The sequence below is a fragment of the Scyliorhinus canicula genome, chromosome 4, assembly GCF_902713615.1.
Source record: "Scyliorhinus canicula chromosome 4, sScyCan1.1, whole genome shotgun sequence".
Classification (NCBI taxonomy): Eukaryota; Metazoa; Chordata; class Chondrichthyes; order Carcharhiniformes; family Scyliorhinidae; genus Scyliorhinus; species Scyliorhinus canicula.
This window is the reverse complement of record NC_052149.1, coordinates 232,408,506-232,427,036: the sequence shown is the minus strand read 5'-3', so window position 1 is coordinate 232,427,036 and position 18,531 is coordinate 232,408,506. Positions and strand designations below refer to the sequence as shown.

At 55.6% G+C, this 18,531-nt stretch overlaps 1 protein-coding gene across 2 annotated transcripts in view; it reads right to left on the bottom strand.

Moving 5' to 3' along the window:
- The window catches only part of gpx3 (glutathione peroxidase 3), a 54,860-nt gene that overhangs the window by 14,401 nt on the left and 21,928 nt on the right, over window positions 1-18,531 (bottom strand). For both annotated transcript variants that reach the window (XM_038796249.1, XM_038796248.1), the window contains exon 3: window positions 8,112-8,265. In XM_038796249.1, coding sequence (XP_038652177.1) covers window positions 8,112-8,183 — 72 coding nt within the window. In that variant the 5' untranslated portion in view covers window positions 8,184-8,265. The remainder of the gene's footprint in view (window positions 1-8,111; window positions 8,266-18,531) is intronic.

Below are 18,531 nucleotides of genomic sequence, written 5' to 3'. Positions count from 1 at the left end.
CCTACAGAACCTGCCTCTGTGCTCTGTCCGATGTGTGCGGGGTGGGGTGTGAGGTGAGTGCCAGTGTGTGTGTGTGAGGGGTGATGGGACGTCGAGCTCAGGTGAGTGTGCCCCCCCACCCCCCCGCCCAGGTCGCCCACGACATCCCCCGACCGCATGCAGGGACATGGAGGATATTACTGTGGCCTTGAGTCAGACATTGTCTAACGATGTAGAGCACGGAGCTCATCGCCGAGCGGGTTGTCATCGTCCTCCATGGCCTGCAATAGACCCGCTTCCACTGGCAGCCGTGTGAGCCCTGCCCGTTGTGCCGTAGGTGGATGTGCAATGGAGGGGTGGTGTGCATGTGGGTGATGCGGTGTTGGGTGAGGTCAGGGCGGTTGGTGGGGGGGGGGGGGGGGTGCCCTGCAGGCGGGGGAGCCCTGCAGGCGGGGGTGCCCTGCAGGTGGGGGTGCCCTGCAGGCGGGGGTGCCCTGCAGGCGGGGGTGCCCTACGGGCGGGGGTGCCCTACGGGCGGGGGTGCCCTGCAGGCGGGGGTGCCCTGCAGGCGGGGGTGCCCTGCAGGGGGGGGTGCCCTGTCAGCGGGGGTGCCCTGTCAGCGGGGGTGCCCTGCAGGCGGGGGTGCAATGCAGGCGGGGGTGCCCTGTCAGTGGGGGTGCCCTGTCAGCGGGGGTGCCCTGCAGGCGGGGGTGCCCTACGGGCGGGGGTGCCCTACGGGCGGGGGTGCCCTGCAGGCGGGGGTGCCCTGCAGGCGGGGGTGCCCTGCAGGTGGGGGTGCCCTGTCAGCGGGGGTGCCCTGTCAGCGGGGGTGCCCTGCAGGCGGGGGTGCAATGCAGGCGGGGGTGTCCTGTCAGCGGGGGTGCCCTGCAGGCGGGGGTGTCCTGTCAGCGGGGGTGCCCTGCCGACGGGAGTGCCCTGCAGGCGGGGGTGTCCTGTCAGCGGGGGTGCCCTGCCGATGGGAGTGCCCTGCAGGCGGGGGTGCCCTGCAGGCGGGGGTGCCCTGTCAGCGGGGGTGCCCTGTCAGCGGGGGTGCCCTGCAGGCGGGGGTGCCCTGTCAGCGGGGGTGCAATGCAGGCGGGGGTGCCCTGTCAGCGGGGGTGCCCTGCCGACGGGAGTGCCCTGCAGGCGGGGGTTCCCTGCAGGCGGGGGTGCCCTGTCAGCAGGGGTGCCCTGTCAGCGGGGGTGCCCTGCCGGCGGGGGTGCCCTGTCAGCAGGGGTGCCCTGTCAGCAGGGGTGCCCTGTCAGCAGGGGTGCCCTGCAGGCGGGGGTGCCCTGTCAGCGGGGGTGCCCTGCCGGCGGGGGTGCCCTGTCAGCGGGGGTGCCCTGTCAGCGGGGGTGCCCTGCCGGCGGGGGTGCCCTGCAGGCAGGGGGTGCAATGCAGGCGAGGGTGCCCTACGGGTGGGGGTGCCCTGTCAGCGGGGGTGCCCTGCCGGCGGGGGGTGCAATGCAGGCCAGGGTGCAATGCAGGCCAGGGTGCCCTGCCCGCGGGAACAGAGAATCCCAACGACCGGGTATTCCGGTCAGCATTTTACAAGAAAAGGTAATGAAGCAGTTTTAAAGAAGCTGGAAACCTCTTGACCCCAGTGGACTGTTTACCAAAGAGTCACACGGTGGGTTATGGCTTTGAATGAACCAGGCCTGGGAAACTGTGCTTTAAAAAACTGGTAGGTGGGTTTTGCTTTTGGGTGAAAAAAAATCAAGGAGGATCAACTTTGTGTAAAGAAAAAAACCAGCTGCCGAATCTCCAGGTTCAGTCGAAAGCAAAAAGTGAGCGCAAGTTGCTCCGAAGTCACTCGATGTGATGAAATAGACGGACTGCAAGTTTTCCACCAAGTCTGCCTGAAAAGTAGTACAAGAGACATCGATTGTTTCATAGACCAGTGCAGAGAGACCAGACCAACTGTATAAACCGGACACCATTTCTTGGACTCCACCACCTTTTTCCTTGAACCAGACCTCTGACCTTTAACCTTTCAGCAGAATTCTTCTATTTTCTTTCATTGATTTTTGTGTATGTGTGTGTGTAATATTGTTAATAAGCTTTGCTTTCTATTTGATAAGTCTTGTTTTATAATAAATTAATAACTTTTTGTTGTTTGTTGAAGAAAACTGGGCATTGAGTGGTCATAGGTCAAGCACACATTTGAGCAGCTAGCTAGCTGGAGAAATTGTCTAAATATATGTTATGATCCATGGAATAGTGGAACGAGGGACAGACAGTGCACTCCTCCCATCTCAGTCATGACGGATCAGGCCCGGAAGGGCCGAATGGCCTCCTCCTGCTCCTATTTTCTATAATAGGAGAGAGCAGGGCAGGGGGAGAGGATGGGGATGAGAAGAGCGGGGGAAACAGAGAGGAGAGGGCAGGGGAAGAGGGAGAAAAGAGAGGTTGCGGGTGAGAAGGAGAGTCAAGGTAAAGCAGGACTCGAGAGATGCTCTCAGCCTGGACTGTACAAAACAAACATGCGGGGCTTGTTTGCTCACTGCTGATAATCTGAATTTATCATTAAACAGTTGGCACAAACTGGAAGTCAGAATGTTTCTTTCTCTTGTTTGTTTTGTCACTGATTCTAGATCTCGATCTTTTGAAACTTGAGTTCTGTCAGGGGCTTTGAAGTGGATTGGATAACAAGGCCGAATGTGACTCAGCAACAATGAGGTGCCTAACTGTCTCATTCCTGTTGTCTGATTGCTTAGCTACCAACCTGCCCGAAGAAGGAATGGTCCCGTTTCCACTGGTTTAAAGTCCTGCTGTTTTTTATTATCTCACACATGAATGAGGTCAGGTTGTTCTCCTACACTGAGTGCGTCAGTATAGCAGAACAAAAACATTTCTGTACCTCAAACCTAAACACGTCACCACTGGAGTAGGAAAACTCTGGTTCACTGTATTTATTTGAGATTTATTTTTATGCATTCACAGGATGTGGGCTTCGCTGGCAATGCCTAATTTCCCTTGAGAGGATGGTGGTGAGCTGCCTTTGTGAACCGGTGCAGTCCATGTGGTGTAGCTACACCCATAATGTTGTTGCAATTTTTGGTCAATGGTAACCCCAGGATGTTGATACTGGGGCATTCAGCACTTGTAATGCCATTGAATGTCAAGCGGCAATGGTTAGATTCTAGCTTGTTGGAGATGGTCATTGCCTGGTACTTGCGTGGTGTAAATGCTACTTGCTGCTTGTCAGCCCAAGCCTGGATATTGTCCAGGTCTTTGCTGCATTTGGACATGAACTGCTTCAGTGTCTGAGGGGTCACTAATGGTGCTGAACATTGTGCAGTCATCCGCAAACATCCCCACTTCTGACTTTGTGATGGAAGGAAGGTCATTGTTGAAGTAGCTGAAGATGGTTGGGCCTGGGACACTACCCTGAAGAACTCCTGCAGTGATGTCCTGGAACTGAGATGATTGACCTCCAACAACCACAACCATCTTCCTTTGTGCCGGGAATGACTCCAGTCAGCAAAGGTTTTCCTCTGATTCCCATTGACTCCAGTTTACCTAGGGCTCCTTGATGCCACACTCGGTCAAATGCTGCCTTGATGTCAAGGGCAGTCACTCTCACCTCACCTTTGGCATTCAGCTCTTTTGTCCATATTTGAACTAAGGTTGAGGGCAGCACGGCAGCGCAGTGGTTAGCACTGGGACTGTGGCGCTGAGGACCCGGGTTCGAATCCCGGCCCTGGGTCACTGTCAATGTGGAGTTTGCACATTCTCCCTGTGTCTGCGTGGATTTCACCCCCACAACCCAAAAGATGTGCAGGTTCGGTGGATTGGCCACGCTAAAGTGCCCCTTCATTGAAAAAAAAATTATTGGGTACTCTAAAATGTATTTAAATTTACAAAATAAAATATTTGAACTAAGGCTGTAATGAGGTCAGGAGCTGAGTGGCCCTGGTGTAACCCAAACTGAGCATCCGTGAGCAGGTTATTGCTGAGTAAGTGCCACTTGATATGACCGATATGACCCTTTCCATCACTTTGCTGATGATGGAGAGCAGACTGATAGGGCAGTCATTGGTCGGGTTGGACAAGGGCAATTTTCCACAATGCAAGGTAGATGTCAGCGTTGTCTCTGTACTGGAATAGCTTGGCTAAGGGTGCGGCAAGTTCTGGAGCAAAAACCTTCAGTACTATTGCTGGGCTATTGTCAGGGCCTATAGCCTTTGCAGTATCCAGTGCCTTCAGTCGTTTCCAGATGTCATGTGGAGTGAATCAAATTGGCTGAAGACTGACATCTGTGATGCTGATCTCTGGAGGAGGCCGAGGTGGATCATTCACTCGGCACCTCTGGCCGAAGATTGTTGTGATTGCCTGAGCCTTCAGTTTGCACTGATGTGCTGGACACCTGCATCATTGAGGATGGGAATACATGTGGAGCCTACTCCTCCAGTGAGTGGTTTAATTGTCCATCACCATCCACAGCTGGATGTGGCAGGACTGGAGATCATGGGACGATGTCCCCATGCCATGCATAGAGCACCCGGCTCTAGCTGCCGATACGGCCCGGAGAATTGCTGGGTCTGTGGGCGAGCATGCGCAGGCCGGCGGGCTGCAGCAGCCGCGCCGTGCAACATGACGACAGCCTACGCAGACCCGGCCTATGAAATAGCCCCCCCTTCGGCCAGCTCACGGTTCGGCCCTCCCCCTGTGGCGGCGATGGACTGAGTCCGCAGCCGTCACGCCGGGTTCCCGCAGATGAGAGACAGACAATGTCGGGAACTCGGCCGGTCAGGGTTGGAGCATCTGGGAGGGGGAGGGGGAGCCTCAGGCAATGTCCTGAGGCCGTCGAAACATGGTGTGGCGTACCCGCAGAGTACGTCGCTTTGGAGGCGTGGCGCCACCCCCGATTTGGTCAGAAACTTTGATTCTCTGGCCGATCGGTGATCGCGATTTCGGCGTTGGCGACCGGAGAATCCAGCCACATGGATCTGATCCGTTGGTTGTGGAACTGCTTAGCTCTGTATATTGCTTGTTGCTTCTGCTATTTGGCACACAAGTAGTCATGCTCCCACCCCCACTCTCGTCTCCCGGCATACCCATCCCCGCTCTGCCTTTCCCCTGCCATCCAAACAAATTTTGCAGTTATGTAGTACCTTTGACAGAGTATTATCAAACAGAAATTTATCGGCAAGGTGACTGGCGAACCTGGGTTTGATTTGTTGAGAGCACGGAGACTGAAAGGAAAGTTAATCGAGCTGTTTGGGATTGTGGACAGGTTTACATAATGTGGACAAAGAAAGCCCTTTCCAGTAGCTGATGGAGCAAGAACTCGGGGACCAGGATTTACATTTTTGGAGTAGAGATGCAAGGGGGAATGAGAAGAGCGAGTGGTAATGGCCTGGAACTCACTGCCTCGGAGGTTGGTGAAAGTTGGGATGGTCAAGGATTTCAAAAGGAAATTGGATGGGCACGAGAGGGAAATTAACCCTCCGGGCTCCGGGAATTCTGTGAGCTGTGGGACTGACTGGATTGCTCTACGGAGGGTTGGCATGGACATGAAGGGCTGAATAGCCTCCTCTTTGCACTGTAATGACTGTATGATTCTGCAACCAAATGGCAAAATTGTACTTTGAAACACATAAGGAGATATTCGGACAAATGACAAATAGTTTGATTAAAGGCGTAGGTTTTACTGCTCAGAAGTGCCTTGAAGGAGGATTTGGATTTGATTGATTGTCTTGTGTAGCGAGATACAGTGAAAAGTATTGTTCTGCTTGGGGGCTTTAGCAATCAAAGGTGTGGCCACCAACCGTGATCAAAATCGAGAAACGTGTGTGAGCCCAAAATTGCAATGTAGCGATCTCAGAGGATTGCAATGCTGGAAGGGATTACTGGGTGAGGCTCCGGAGGGATTTTAAAACAAGGATGAGACTTTTAAAATCAAGGTGTTGTCAGATCGGGAGCCAATGTAGGTCAATGAGCGCAAGGGCGATGGGTGAACAGAACCTGGCGTGAGTTGGGACAAGGGCAAGGGGTAAGATGGGGGGGGGGGCGACAAGAAGAGAATGGGAATAGTCAAATGTTGAGGTTGCTAAGGCATGGCTGATGGTCTTTGAAGCAAGGCAGTCTGTGACAAGGGGCCAAAATGTGCAATGCTAAGGAGGTAGACCTTTACAGCCTTGCTGATGGGTAAAATTGCTAACGGTTAATATCGATTTATCTTGTATGCAAACTCGAGTCTGACTCACTTTGTTAATAACTGATAGATAATACCCTTGGGGATCTCATGGTGTGTTAGAGAGGTGCAGATTGCTGAAGATAATGAGGAAACATTATGAGATGTTTATCAGATATTAACCACCACGCCATTTCAAACCTGCACACAAGCTGAGTATATACTGATCAATGTTATAGGAGGCATGGGAAAAGGAGACAGAGGCACTGGGGAAGGTGCAAACAAAGGAAGATGCAAGCATAGAAAGATTGAACAGACTGAAACTCTTTTTTGCGGAACAGAGAAGGCTGAGAGGTAACTGGTAGAGGTCAATAACATTCTGAAGGGATTTGATAGGATAGATGCAGAGAGAAAGTATTTCCACATGAGGTGGAGTCTAGAACAAGAAACCACAAATATAACACTGTCACTAATATATCCGATAGGGAATTCCAGAGAAACCGTATAACACACAGGGTGGTGAGACTGTGGAACTCGATGATACAAGCAGTGGGTGATGTGAACAACATAGATGCAATTACAGAGAGGTTAGATATATACTTGAGGGAGAAAGAATAGATGGGCCGATGGGCTGAGATGAAGCAAATTGTGTGGGAGGCTCATGTGGAGATTAAACACCACCGTAGACTAGCTGGGTCCGCAGGGAGAGGTAGGTGAGTCAGAAAAAGGCTTCTGCGGACATGCTGATCCCATGTTTTTTATTTGCTCTGCTCCTCAGCTCTGAGTGAGTGAGAGTAACACAGAGGTAGGAACATGGAATAAAAACTAGGAAAGTTATAACAGCCATCGGAGGGGGTGGTTTGGTACTTTACACATGATAGGGCAGCACGGTGGCACAGTGGTTAGCACTACTGCCTCACAGCGCCAGGGATTCGGGTTCGATTCCAGCCTCGAGTGACTGTGCGGAGTCTGCACGTTCTCCCCGTGTCTGTGCGGGTTTCCTCCGGGTGCTCCAGTTTTCTCCCACGGTCCAAAGACGTGCAGGTTAGGTGGATTGGCCGTGATAACTTGCCCCTCAGTGTCCAAAAGGTTAGTTGGGGTTACGGGGATAAGGAGGTGGCGCGGGCCAAGATAGGGTGCTCCTTCGGAGGGTCGGTTCGAACTCGGTGGGCCAAATGGCCTCCTTCTGCGCTGTGAGATTCTATGATTCTGAGACACTCTCTGACACATCAGCACCAGTTTGCCCCACAATTAAATAATTTACATTCCTGTATTTAACAGGCATTCCTCACATACTGGCACCCGTTGGTAAGGCTTTGATATCAGGGCGATTCTGGGTTTGATTGCGCCAGCCCGCAGTTTAAAAAAAAATAAATTTAGAGACTCAATTAATTTTTTCCAATTAAGGGGGCAATTTAGCATGGCCAATCCACCTAGCCTGCACATCTTTGGGTTGTGGGGGCGAAACCCACGCAGACACGGGGAGAAGGTGCAAACTCCACACGGACAGTAACCCAGAGCCGGGATTTGAACCGGGGACCGCGGCACCGTGAGGCTGCAGTGCTAGCCAGCCTGCCCTGTGGGCTGAGCTCAGTGCTTTGTCCCTTCATTGCCACTGTTGGGACAGAACAGGAGCAGAGGCAGAAAGGAACGGACTGGGTTCGTGGTGCTTTTGGAACTCTGTGCAATATTCAGGGAGGAGATGGTGCGGGGAAACTGAGCGGGGGGGATGTAGGGGCTGTGAGTGGCAAATAAGGCACAGAAAACAGTTTGCATTTCCTGATCAAACGCCATGAATTTAAAGCACATGCACTAGTGAATTCAGGACAAACGCTTCTCAGCCTAAGGGTGTAATCTGACTAATGCTCATAACTCGTATTCACATGACATTTTTTAAAAATTAGAACAAATCTACAATTTTCAGCTATTGAGACCATTGATGTAAATGGTAAACAAGCTTGCGATTCAGTGTCTCGTCAATGTTTCCTGTACCTGTCCAGCTCCAGGCTGAATCCACCCAATCAGAAAGGATAGCAGAAGGCCGTGTGTGTACAAGCTCTCCATCACACACGCACGGCAGTCATCTCTCACTCACTGGCCTGGATGTTGTCACTCGCGAGTCTGGTTGCTTTCAGCAAACATCGTCCTATTTAAACCCAAAGCTCAAGTGAGTCAGGGCTGGAAGCAGCCAATCACAGACAAGAAGGACAAGCCTATGGACGTAACCCTTTCAATGCAGAAACTTTAATTATTTTTTTAAAAAAAATCTTTATTGCCACAAGTACGCTTACATTAACACTGTAGTGAAAATACTGTGAAAAGCCCCTAGTCACCACATTCTGGCGCCTGTTCGGGTACACGAAAGGGGAATTCAGAATATCCAATTCACCTAACAAGCACGTCTTTTGTGACTTGTGGGAGGAAACCGGAGCACCCGGAGGAAACCCACGCAGACACGGGGAGAACATGCAGACTCCTCACAGACTGGGACCTAAGCAGGAATCGAACCTGGGACCCTGGAGCTGTGCAGCAACTGTGCTAACCACAATGCAATCGTGCATGTACAAAATTCAACACAAGCTTGTTAAGTTTCTATAAAAAATTCACACCCAGAGACCAACGGCGCCTAAAATCCCGCCGCCACCGTGGCAGAGATTCTCCGCCATCCGGGAAGTGGCGGCGGTGGGAATCTCGCCACTCCGATCGGCGAGGCCCCTGGGGTGATTCTCCGGCCAGGATGGGCCGAAGTCCTGCCGCTGGGAGGCCTCTCCCGCCGCCGAGGTTTAAACCACCTCTGGAACGGCAGGATCAGCGGCGCGAGCAGGCTCCCGGGGTCCTAGGGGGGGCGGGGGGCGATCGAACCCCGGGGGGTTCCCCCCACGGTGGCCTGGCACGCGATCGGAGCCCCCCACTCAGACCCCAGGCCACTGCCCTGGCTGCACTATTTTTTTCCGGGACTGCCACGGCCTCCGCCATGGTGGAAGCGGAAGAGAACCCCACATCGCGCATGCGCCGGCAGTGACGTCAGCGGCCAGCTGCCGCTGACGTCACTGCCGGCGCATGCGCCGACCGGCGAAAGCCTTTTGGCCAGCCCCGCTGCCGGGGGCGCCGGTTTATTGCGCCAGTCTTCTGGTGCTAACCGCTCCGGCGCGGGGCTGGCCCCCAAAGGTGGGGAGAATTCCCTCTGTCCCTCTGTAAATACTGACACACACCCCGGGGACCCCCTGTAAATACTGACACACACCCCCGGGGCCCCCCTGTAAATACTGACACACTCCCCGGGGACCCCCTGTAAATACTGACACACTCCCCGGGGACCCCCTGTAAATACTGACACACTCCCCGGGGACCCCTGTAAATACTGACACACTCCCCCGGGGACCCCCTGTAAATACTGACACACACCCCCGGGGACCCCCTGTAAATACTGACGCACTCCCCCGGGGACCCCCTGTAAATACTGACACACACCCCCGGGGACCCCCTGTAAATACTGATACACTCCCCCGGGGACCCCTGTAAATACTGACACACACCCCGGGGACCCCGTGTAAATACTGACACACTCCCCGGGGACCCCCTGTAAATACTGACACACACCCCCGGGGACCCCCTGTAAATACTGACACACTCCCCGGGGACCCCCTGTAAATACTGATACACTCCCCCGGGGACCCCTGTAAATACTGACACACACCCCGGGGACCCCGTGTAAATACTGACACACTCCCCCGGGGACCCACTGTAAATACTGACACACACCCCCGGGGACCCCCTGTAAATACTGACACACTCCCCGGGACCCCCTGTAAATACTGACACACTCCCCGGGGGACCCCCTGTAAATACTGACACACTCCCCGGGGACCCCCTGTAAATACTGACACACACCCCAGGATCCCCCCCTGTAAATACCGACCCATCCCCTGTAAATACTGACACACACCCCCGGGGACCCCCTGCAAATACTGACACATTCCCCGGGGACTCACTGTAAATACTGACACACACCCCCGGGGACCCCCTGTAAATACTGACACACTCCCCGGGGACCCCCTGTAAATTCTGACACACACCCCCGGGGACCCCTGTAAATACTGACACACTCCCCGGGGACCCCCTGTAAATTCTGACACACACCCCCGGGGACCCCCTGTAAATACGGACACACTCCCCCGGGGACCCCCTGTAAATACTGACGCACTCCCCGGGGACCACCTGTAAATACGGACACACTCCCCCGGGGACCCCCTGTAAATTCTGACACACACCCCCGGGGACCCCTGTAAATACTGACACACTCCCTGGGGACCCCTGTAAATACTGACACACTCCCCCGGGACACCCTGTAAATACGGACACACTCCCCGGAAGAAAACCCCACATCGCGCATGCGCCGGCAGTGACGTCAGCGGCCAGCTGCCGCTGACGTCACTGCCGGCGCATGCGCCGACCGGCGAAAGCCTTTCGGTCAGCCCCGCTGCTGGGGGCGCCGGTTTTTTGCGCCAGTCTTCTGGTGCTAACCGCTCCGGCGCGGGGCAGGCCCCCAAAGGTGGGGAGAATTCCCTCTGTCCCTCTGTAAATACTGACACAAACCCCCGGGGACCCCCTGTAAATACTGACACACTTCCCCGGGGACCCACTGTAAATACTGACACACACCCCAGGATCCCCCCCTGTAAATACTGACACACTCCCCTGGGGACCCACTGTAAATACTGACACACTCCCCGGGGACCCCCTGTAAATACTGACACACTCCCCTGGGGACCCACTGTAAATACTGACACACTCCCCGGGACCCCCTGTAAATACTGACACACTCCCCTGGGGACCCACTGTAAATACTGACACACTCCCCTGGGGACCCCCTGTAAATACTGACACACTCCCCGGGGACACCCTGTAAATACTGACACACACCCCAGGATCCCCCCCTGTAAATACCGACCCATCCCCTGTAAATACTGACACACACCCTGGGGACCCCTGTAAATACTGACACACACCCTGGGGACCCCTGTAAATACTGACACACACCCCCGGGGACCCCCTGCAAATACTGACACATTCCCCGGGGACCCACTGTAAATACTGACACACACCCCCGGGGACCCCCTGTTAACACTGACACACTCCCCGGGGACCACCTGTAAATACGGACACACTCCCCCGGGGACCCCCTGTAAATTCTGACACACTCCCCGGGGACCCCCTGTAAATTCTGACACACTCCCCGGGGACCCCCTGTAAATTCTGACACACACCCCCGGGGACCCCTGTAAATACTGACACACTCCCTGGGGACCCCTGTAAATACTGACACACTCCCCGGGGACTCCCTGTAAATACTGACACACTCCCCCGGGACACCCTGTAAATACGGACACACTCCCCGGAAGAAAACCCCACATCGCGCATGCGCCGGCAGTGACGTCAGCGGCCAGCTGCCGCTGACGTCACTGCCGGCGCATGCGCCGACCGGCGAAAACCTTTCGGTCAGCCCCGCTGCCGGGGGCGCCGGTTTTTTGCGCCATTCTTCTGGTGCTAACCGCTCCGGCGCGGGGCTGGCCCCCAAAGGTGGGGAGAATTCCCTCTGTCCCTCTGTAAATACTGACACACACCCCCGGGGACCCCCTGTAAATACTGACACACACCCCCGGGGCCCCCCTGTAAATACTGACACACACCCCAGGATCCCCCCCTGTAAATACTGACACACTCCCCTGGGGACCCACTGTAAATACTGACACACTCCCCGGGGACCCCCTGTAAATACTGACACACTCCCCTGGGGACCCACTGTAAATACTGGCAAACTCCCCCGGGGACCCCCTGTAAATACTGACACACTCCCCGGGACCCCCTGTAAATACTGACACACTCCCCTGGGGACCCCCTGTAAATACTGACACACTCCCCGGGGACACCCTGTAAATACTGACACACACCCCAGGAACCCCCCTGTAAATACCGACCCATCCCCTGTAAATACTGACACACACCCTGGGGACCCCTGTAAATACTGACACACACCCTGGGGACCCCTGTAAATACTGACACACACCCCCGGGGACCCCCTGCAAATACTGACACATTCCCCGGGGACCCACTGTAAATACTGACACAAACCCCCGGGGACCCCCTGTTAACACTGACACACTCCCCGGGGACCACCTGTAAATACGGACACACTCCCCCGGGGACCCCCTGTAAATTCTGACACACTCCCCGGGGACCCCCTGTAAATTCTGACACACACCCCCGGGGACCCCTGTAAATACTGACACACTCCCTGGGGACCCCTGTAAATACTGATCCACTCCCTGGGGACCCCCTGTAAATATTGACACACTCCCTCGGGAATCCCTGTAAATACTGACACACTCCCCCGGGACACCCTGTAAATACGGACACACTCCCCGGGGACCCCCAGTAAATACGGACACACTCCCCGGGGACCCCCTGTAAACACTGACACACACCCCGGGGACCCCCTGTAAATACGGACACACTCCCCGGGGACCCCCAGTAAATACGGACACACTCCCCCGTGACCCCCTGTAAACACTGACACACTCCCCGGGGACCCCCCTGTAAATACTGACACACTCTCCGGGGACCCCTGTAAATACTGACACACTCCCCCCCCGGGGACCCTCTGTAAATACTGACACACTCCCCGGGGACCCCCCTGTAAATACTGACACACTCTCCAGCGACCCCCCTGTAAATACTGACATATTACCCTGGGGACCCCCTGTAAATACTGACACACTGTCCAGGGACCCCCTGTAAATACTGACATACTACCCTGGGGACCCCATGTAAACACTGACACACTCCCCGGGACCCCCTGTAAATACTGACACACTCCCCGGGGACCCCATGTAAATACTGACACACTCCCCGGGGATCCCCTGTAAACACTGAAACACTCCCCGGGGACCCCCTGTAAATACTGACACACTCCCCGGGACCCCCTGTAAATACTGACAAACTCCCCCAGGACCTCCCTGTAACACTGACACACTCCCCGGGACCTCCTGTAAATACTGACACACTCCCCCGTGGTCCCGCTGTAAATACTGACACACTCCCCGGGGACCCCCCCGTAAACACTAACACACTCCCCGGGGACCCTCTGTAAATACTGACACACTCCCCGGGGACCCCCTGTAAATACTGACACACTCACCGGGGACCCTCTGTAAATACCGACACACTCCCCGGGGACCCCCTGTAAATACTGACACACTCCCCGGGGACCCCCTGTAAATATTGACACACTCCCCGGGAACCCCCTCTAAATACTGACGAACTCACCGGGGACCCCCTGTAACACTGACACACTCCCCGGGACCCCCTGTAAATACTGACACACCCCCCGGGGACCCCCTGTAACACTGACACACTCACCGGGGACCCCCTGTAAATACTGACACACTCCCCGGGGACCCCCTGTAACACTGACACACTCCCCGGGGACCCCCTGTAAATACTGACACACTCCCCGGGGACCCCCTGTAACACTGACACACTCCCGGGGACCCCCTGTAAACACTGATACACACCCCCGTGGTCCCGCTGTAAATACTGACACACTCCCCGGGGACCCCCCCGTAAACACTGACACACTCCCCGGGGACCCTCTGTAAATACTGACACACTACCCAGGGACCCCCTGTAAACACTGACACACTCCCCGGGGACCCTCTGTAAATACTGACACACTCCCCAGGGACCCCCTGTAAATACTGACACACTCCCCGGGGACCCCCTGTAAATACTGACACACTCCCCGGGAACCCCCTCTAAATACTGACAAACTCACCGGGGACCTCCTGTAAATACTGACACACTCCCCGGGACTCCCTGTAAATACTGACACACTCCCCGGGGACCCCCTGTAAACACTGATACACTCCCCGGGGACCCCTGTAAATACTGACACACTCCTTGGGGACCCTCTGTAAATACTGACACACTCCCCGGGGACCCCCTGTAAATACTGACACACTCCCCGGGCACCCCCTGTAAATACTGACACACTCCCTGGGGACCCCCTGTAAATACTGACACACTCCCCGGGGACCCCCTGTAACACTGACACACTCCCCGGGACCCCCTGTAAGTACTGACACACTCCCCGGGGACCCTCTGTAAATACTGACACACTCCCCGGGGACCCCTTGTAAATACTGACACACTCCCCGGGACCCCCTGTAAATACTGACACACTCCCCGGGGACCCTCTGTAAATACTGACATACTCCCCAGGGACCCCCTGTAAATACTGACACACTCCCCGGGGACCATCTGTAAATACCGACACACTCCCCGGGGACCCCCTGTAAATACTGACACACTCCCCGGGAACCCCCTGTAAATACTGACGAACTCACCGGGGACCCCCTGTAAATACTGACACACTCCCTGGGTACCCCCTGTAAATACTGACGCACTCCCCGGGGACCCCCTGTAAATACTGACACACTCCCCGGGGACCCACCTGTAAATACTGACACTCTCCCCCGGGGATCCCCTCTAAATATTGACACACTCCCCGGGGACCCCCTGTAAATACTGACACACTCCCCGGGGACCCCCTGTAAATACTGACACACTCCCCGGGGACCCCCTGTAAATACTGACACACTCCCCGGGAACCCCCTCTAAATGCTGACACACTCCCCGGGGACCCCCTGTAAATACTGACACACTCCCCGGGGACCCCCTGTAAATATTGACACACTCCCCGGGAACCCCCTCTAAATACTGACGAACTCACCGGGGACCCGCCCGTAAACACTGACACACTCCCCGGGGACCCTGTGTAAATACTGACACACTCCCCGGGACTCCCTGTAAATACGGACACACTCCCCGGGGACCCCCTGTAAACACTGATACACTCCCCGGGGACCCTTTGTAAATACTGACACACTCCCTGGGGACCCCCTGTAAATACTGACACACTCCCCGGGGACCCCCTGTAACACTAACACACTCCCCGGGACCCCCTGTAAATACTGACACACTCCCCGGGGACCCCCTGTAACACTGACACACTCCCCGGGACCCCCTGTAAATACTGACACACTCCCCCGTGGTCCCGCTGTAAATACTGACACACTCCCTGGGGACCCTCTGTAAATACTGACACACTCCCCAGGGACCCCCTGTAAATACTGACACACTCCCCGGGGACCATCTGTAAATACCGACACACTCCCCGGGGACCACCTGTAAATACTGACACACTCCCCGGGAACCCCCTGTAAATACTGACACACTCCCCGGGGACCATCTGTAAATACCGACACACTCCCCGGGGACCCTCTGTAAATACTGACACACTCCCCGGGGACCCCTTGTAAATACTGACACACTCCCCGGGGACCCCCTGTAAATACTGACGAACTCACCGGGGACCTCCTGTAAATACTGACACACTCCCTGGGTACCCCCTGTAAATACTGACACACTCCCCGGGGACCCCCTGTAAATACTGACACACTCCCCGGGAACCCCCTCTAAATACTGACAAACTCACCGGGGACCTCCTGTAAATACTGACACAGTCCCCGGGACTCCCTGTAAATACTGACACACTCCCCGGGGACCCCCTGTAAACACTGATACACTCCCCGGGGACCCTCTGTAAATACTGACACACTCCCTGGGGACCCTCTGTAAATACTGACACACTCCCCGGGGACCCCCTGTAAATACTGACACACTCCCCGGGCACCCCCTGTAAATACTGACACACTCCCTGGGGACCCCCTGTAAATACTGACACACTCCCCGGGGACCCCCTGTAACACTGACACACTCCCCGGGACCCCCTGTAAGTACTGACACACTCCCCGGGGACCCCCTGTAAATACTGACACACTCCCCGGGAACCCCCTCTAAATGCTGACACACTCCCCGGGGACCCCCTGTAAATACTGACACACTCCCCGGGGACCCCCTGTAAATATTGACACACTCCCCGGGAACCCCCTCTAAATACTGACGAACTCACCGGGGACCCCCTGTAAATACTGACACACTCCCCGGGACCCCCTGTAACACTGACACACTCCCCGGGACCCCCTGTAACACTGACACACTCCCCGGGGACCCCCTGTAACACTGACACACTCCCCGGGACCCCCTGTAAATACTGACACACTCCCCGGGGACCCCCTGTAACACTGACACACTCCCGGGGACCCCCTTTAAACACTGATACACACCCCGGTGACCCTCTGTAAATACTGACACACTCCCTGGGGACCCCCTGTAAATACTGACACACTCCCCGGGGACCCCCTGTAACACTGACACACTCCCCGGGACCCCCTGTAAATACTGACACACTCCCCGGGGACCCCCTGTAACACTGACACACTCCCCGGGACCCCCTGTAAATACTGACACACTCTCCCGTGGTCCCGCTGTAAATACTGACACACTCCCCGGGGACCCCCCCCGTAAACACTGACACACTCCCCGGGGACCCTCTGTAAATACTGACACACTCCCCAGGGACCCCCTGTAAATACTGACACACTCCCCGGGGACCATCTGTAAATACCGACACACTCCCCGGGGACCCCCTGTAAATACTGACACACTCCCCGGGAACCCCCTCTAAATACTGACACACTCCCCGGGGACCCCCTGTAAACACTGATACACTCCCCGGGGACCCCCGGTAAATACTGACACACTCCTTGGGGACCCTCTGTAAATACTGACACACTCCCCGGCGACCCCCCTGTAAATACTGACACACTCCCCGGGCACCCCCTGTAAATACTGACACACTCCCTGGGGACCCCCTGTAAATACTGACACACTCCCCGGGGACCCCCTGTAACACTGACACACTCCCCGGGACCCCCTGTAAGTACTGACACACTCCCCGGGGACCCTCTGTAAATACTGACACACTCCCCGGGGACCCCTTGTAAATACTGACACACTCCCCGGGACCCCCTGTAAATACTGACACACTCCCCGGGGACCCTCTGTAAATACTGACATACTCCCCAGGGACCCCCTGTAAATACTGACACACTCCCCGGGGACCATCTGTAAATACCGACACACTCCCCGGGTACCCCCTGTAAATACTGACACACTCCCCGGGAACCCCCTGTAAATACTGACGAACTCACCGGGGACCCCCTGTAAATACTGACACACTCCCTGGGTACCCCCTGTAAATACTGACGCACTCCCCGGGGACCCCCTGTAAATACTGACACACTCCCCGGGGACCCACCTGTAAATACTGACACTCTCCCCCGGGGATCCCCTCTAAATATTGACACACTCCCCGGGGACCCCCTGTAAATACTGACACACTCACCGGGGACCCTCTGTAAATACCGACACACTCCCCGGGGACCCCCTGTAAATACTGACACACTCCCCGGGAACCCCCTCTAAATGCTGACACACTCCCCGGGGACCCCCTGTAAATACTGACACACTCCCCGGGGACCCCCTGTAAATATTGACACACTCCCCGGGAACCCCCTCTAAATACTGACGAACTCACCGGGGACCCGCCCGTAAACACTGACACACTCCCCGGGGACCCTGTGTAAATACTGACACACTCCCCGGGACCCCCTGTAAATACTGACACACTCCCCGGGGACCCCCTGTAAACACTGATACACTCCCCGGGGACCCTTTGTAAATACTGACACACTCCCTGGGGACCCCCTGTAAATACTGACACACTCCCCGGGGACCCCCTGTAACACTGACACACTCCCCGGGACCCCCTGTAAATACTGACACACTCCCCGGGGACCCCCTGTAAATATTGACACACTCCCCGGGGACCCCCTGTAAATACTGACACACTCCCCGGGGACCCCCTGTAAATACTGACACACTCCCCGGGGACCATAAGACCATAAGACATAGGAGTGGAAGTAAGGCCATTCGGCCCATCGAGTCCACTCCGCCATTCAATCATGGCTGATGGGCATTTCAACTCCACCTACCAGCATTCTCCCCGTAGCCCTTAATTCCTCGCGACATCAAGAATTTATCTATCTCTGCCTTGAAGCCATTTAGCGTCCCGGCCTCCACTGCACTCCGCGGCAATGAATTCCACAGGCCCACCACTCTCTGGCTGAAGAAATGTCTCCGCATTTCTGTTCTGAATTTACCCCCTCTAATTCTAAGGCTGTGCCCACGGGTCCTCGTCTCCTCGCCTAACGGAAACAGTTTCTTTGCGTCCACCCTTTCTAAGCCATGTATTATCTTGTAAGTTTCTATTAGATCTCCCCTTAACCTTCTAAACTCCAATAAATACAATCCCAGGATCCTCAGCCGTTCATCATATGTTAGACCCGCCATTCCAGGGATCATCCGTGTGAATCTCCGCTGGAAACAC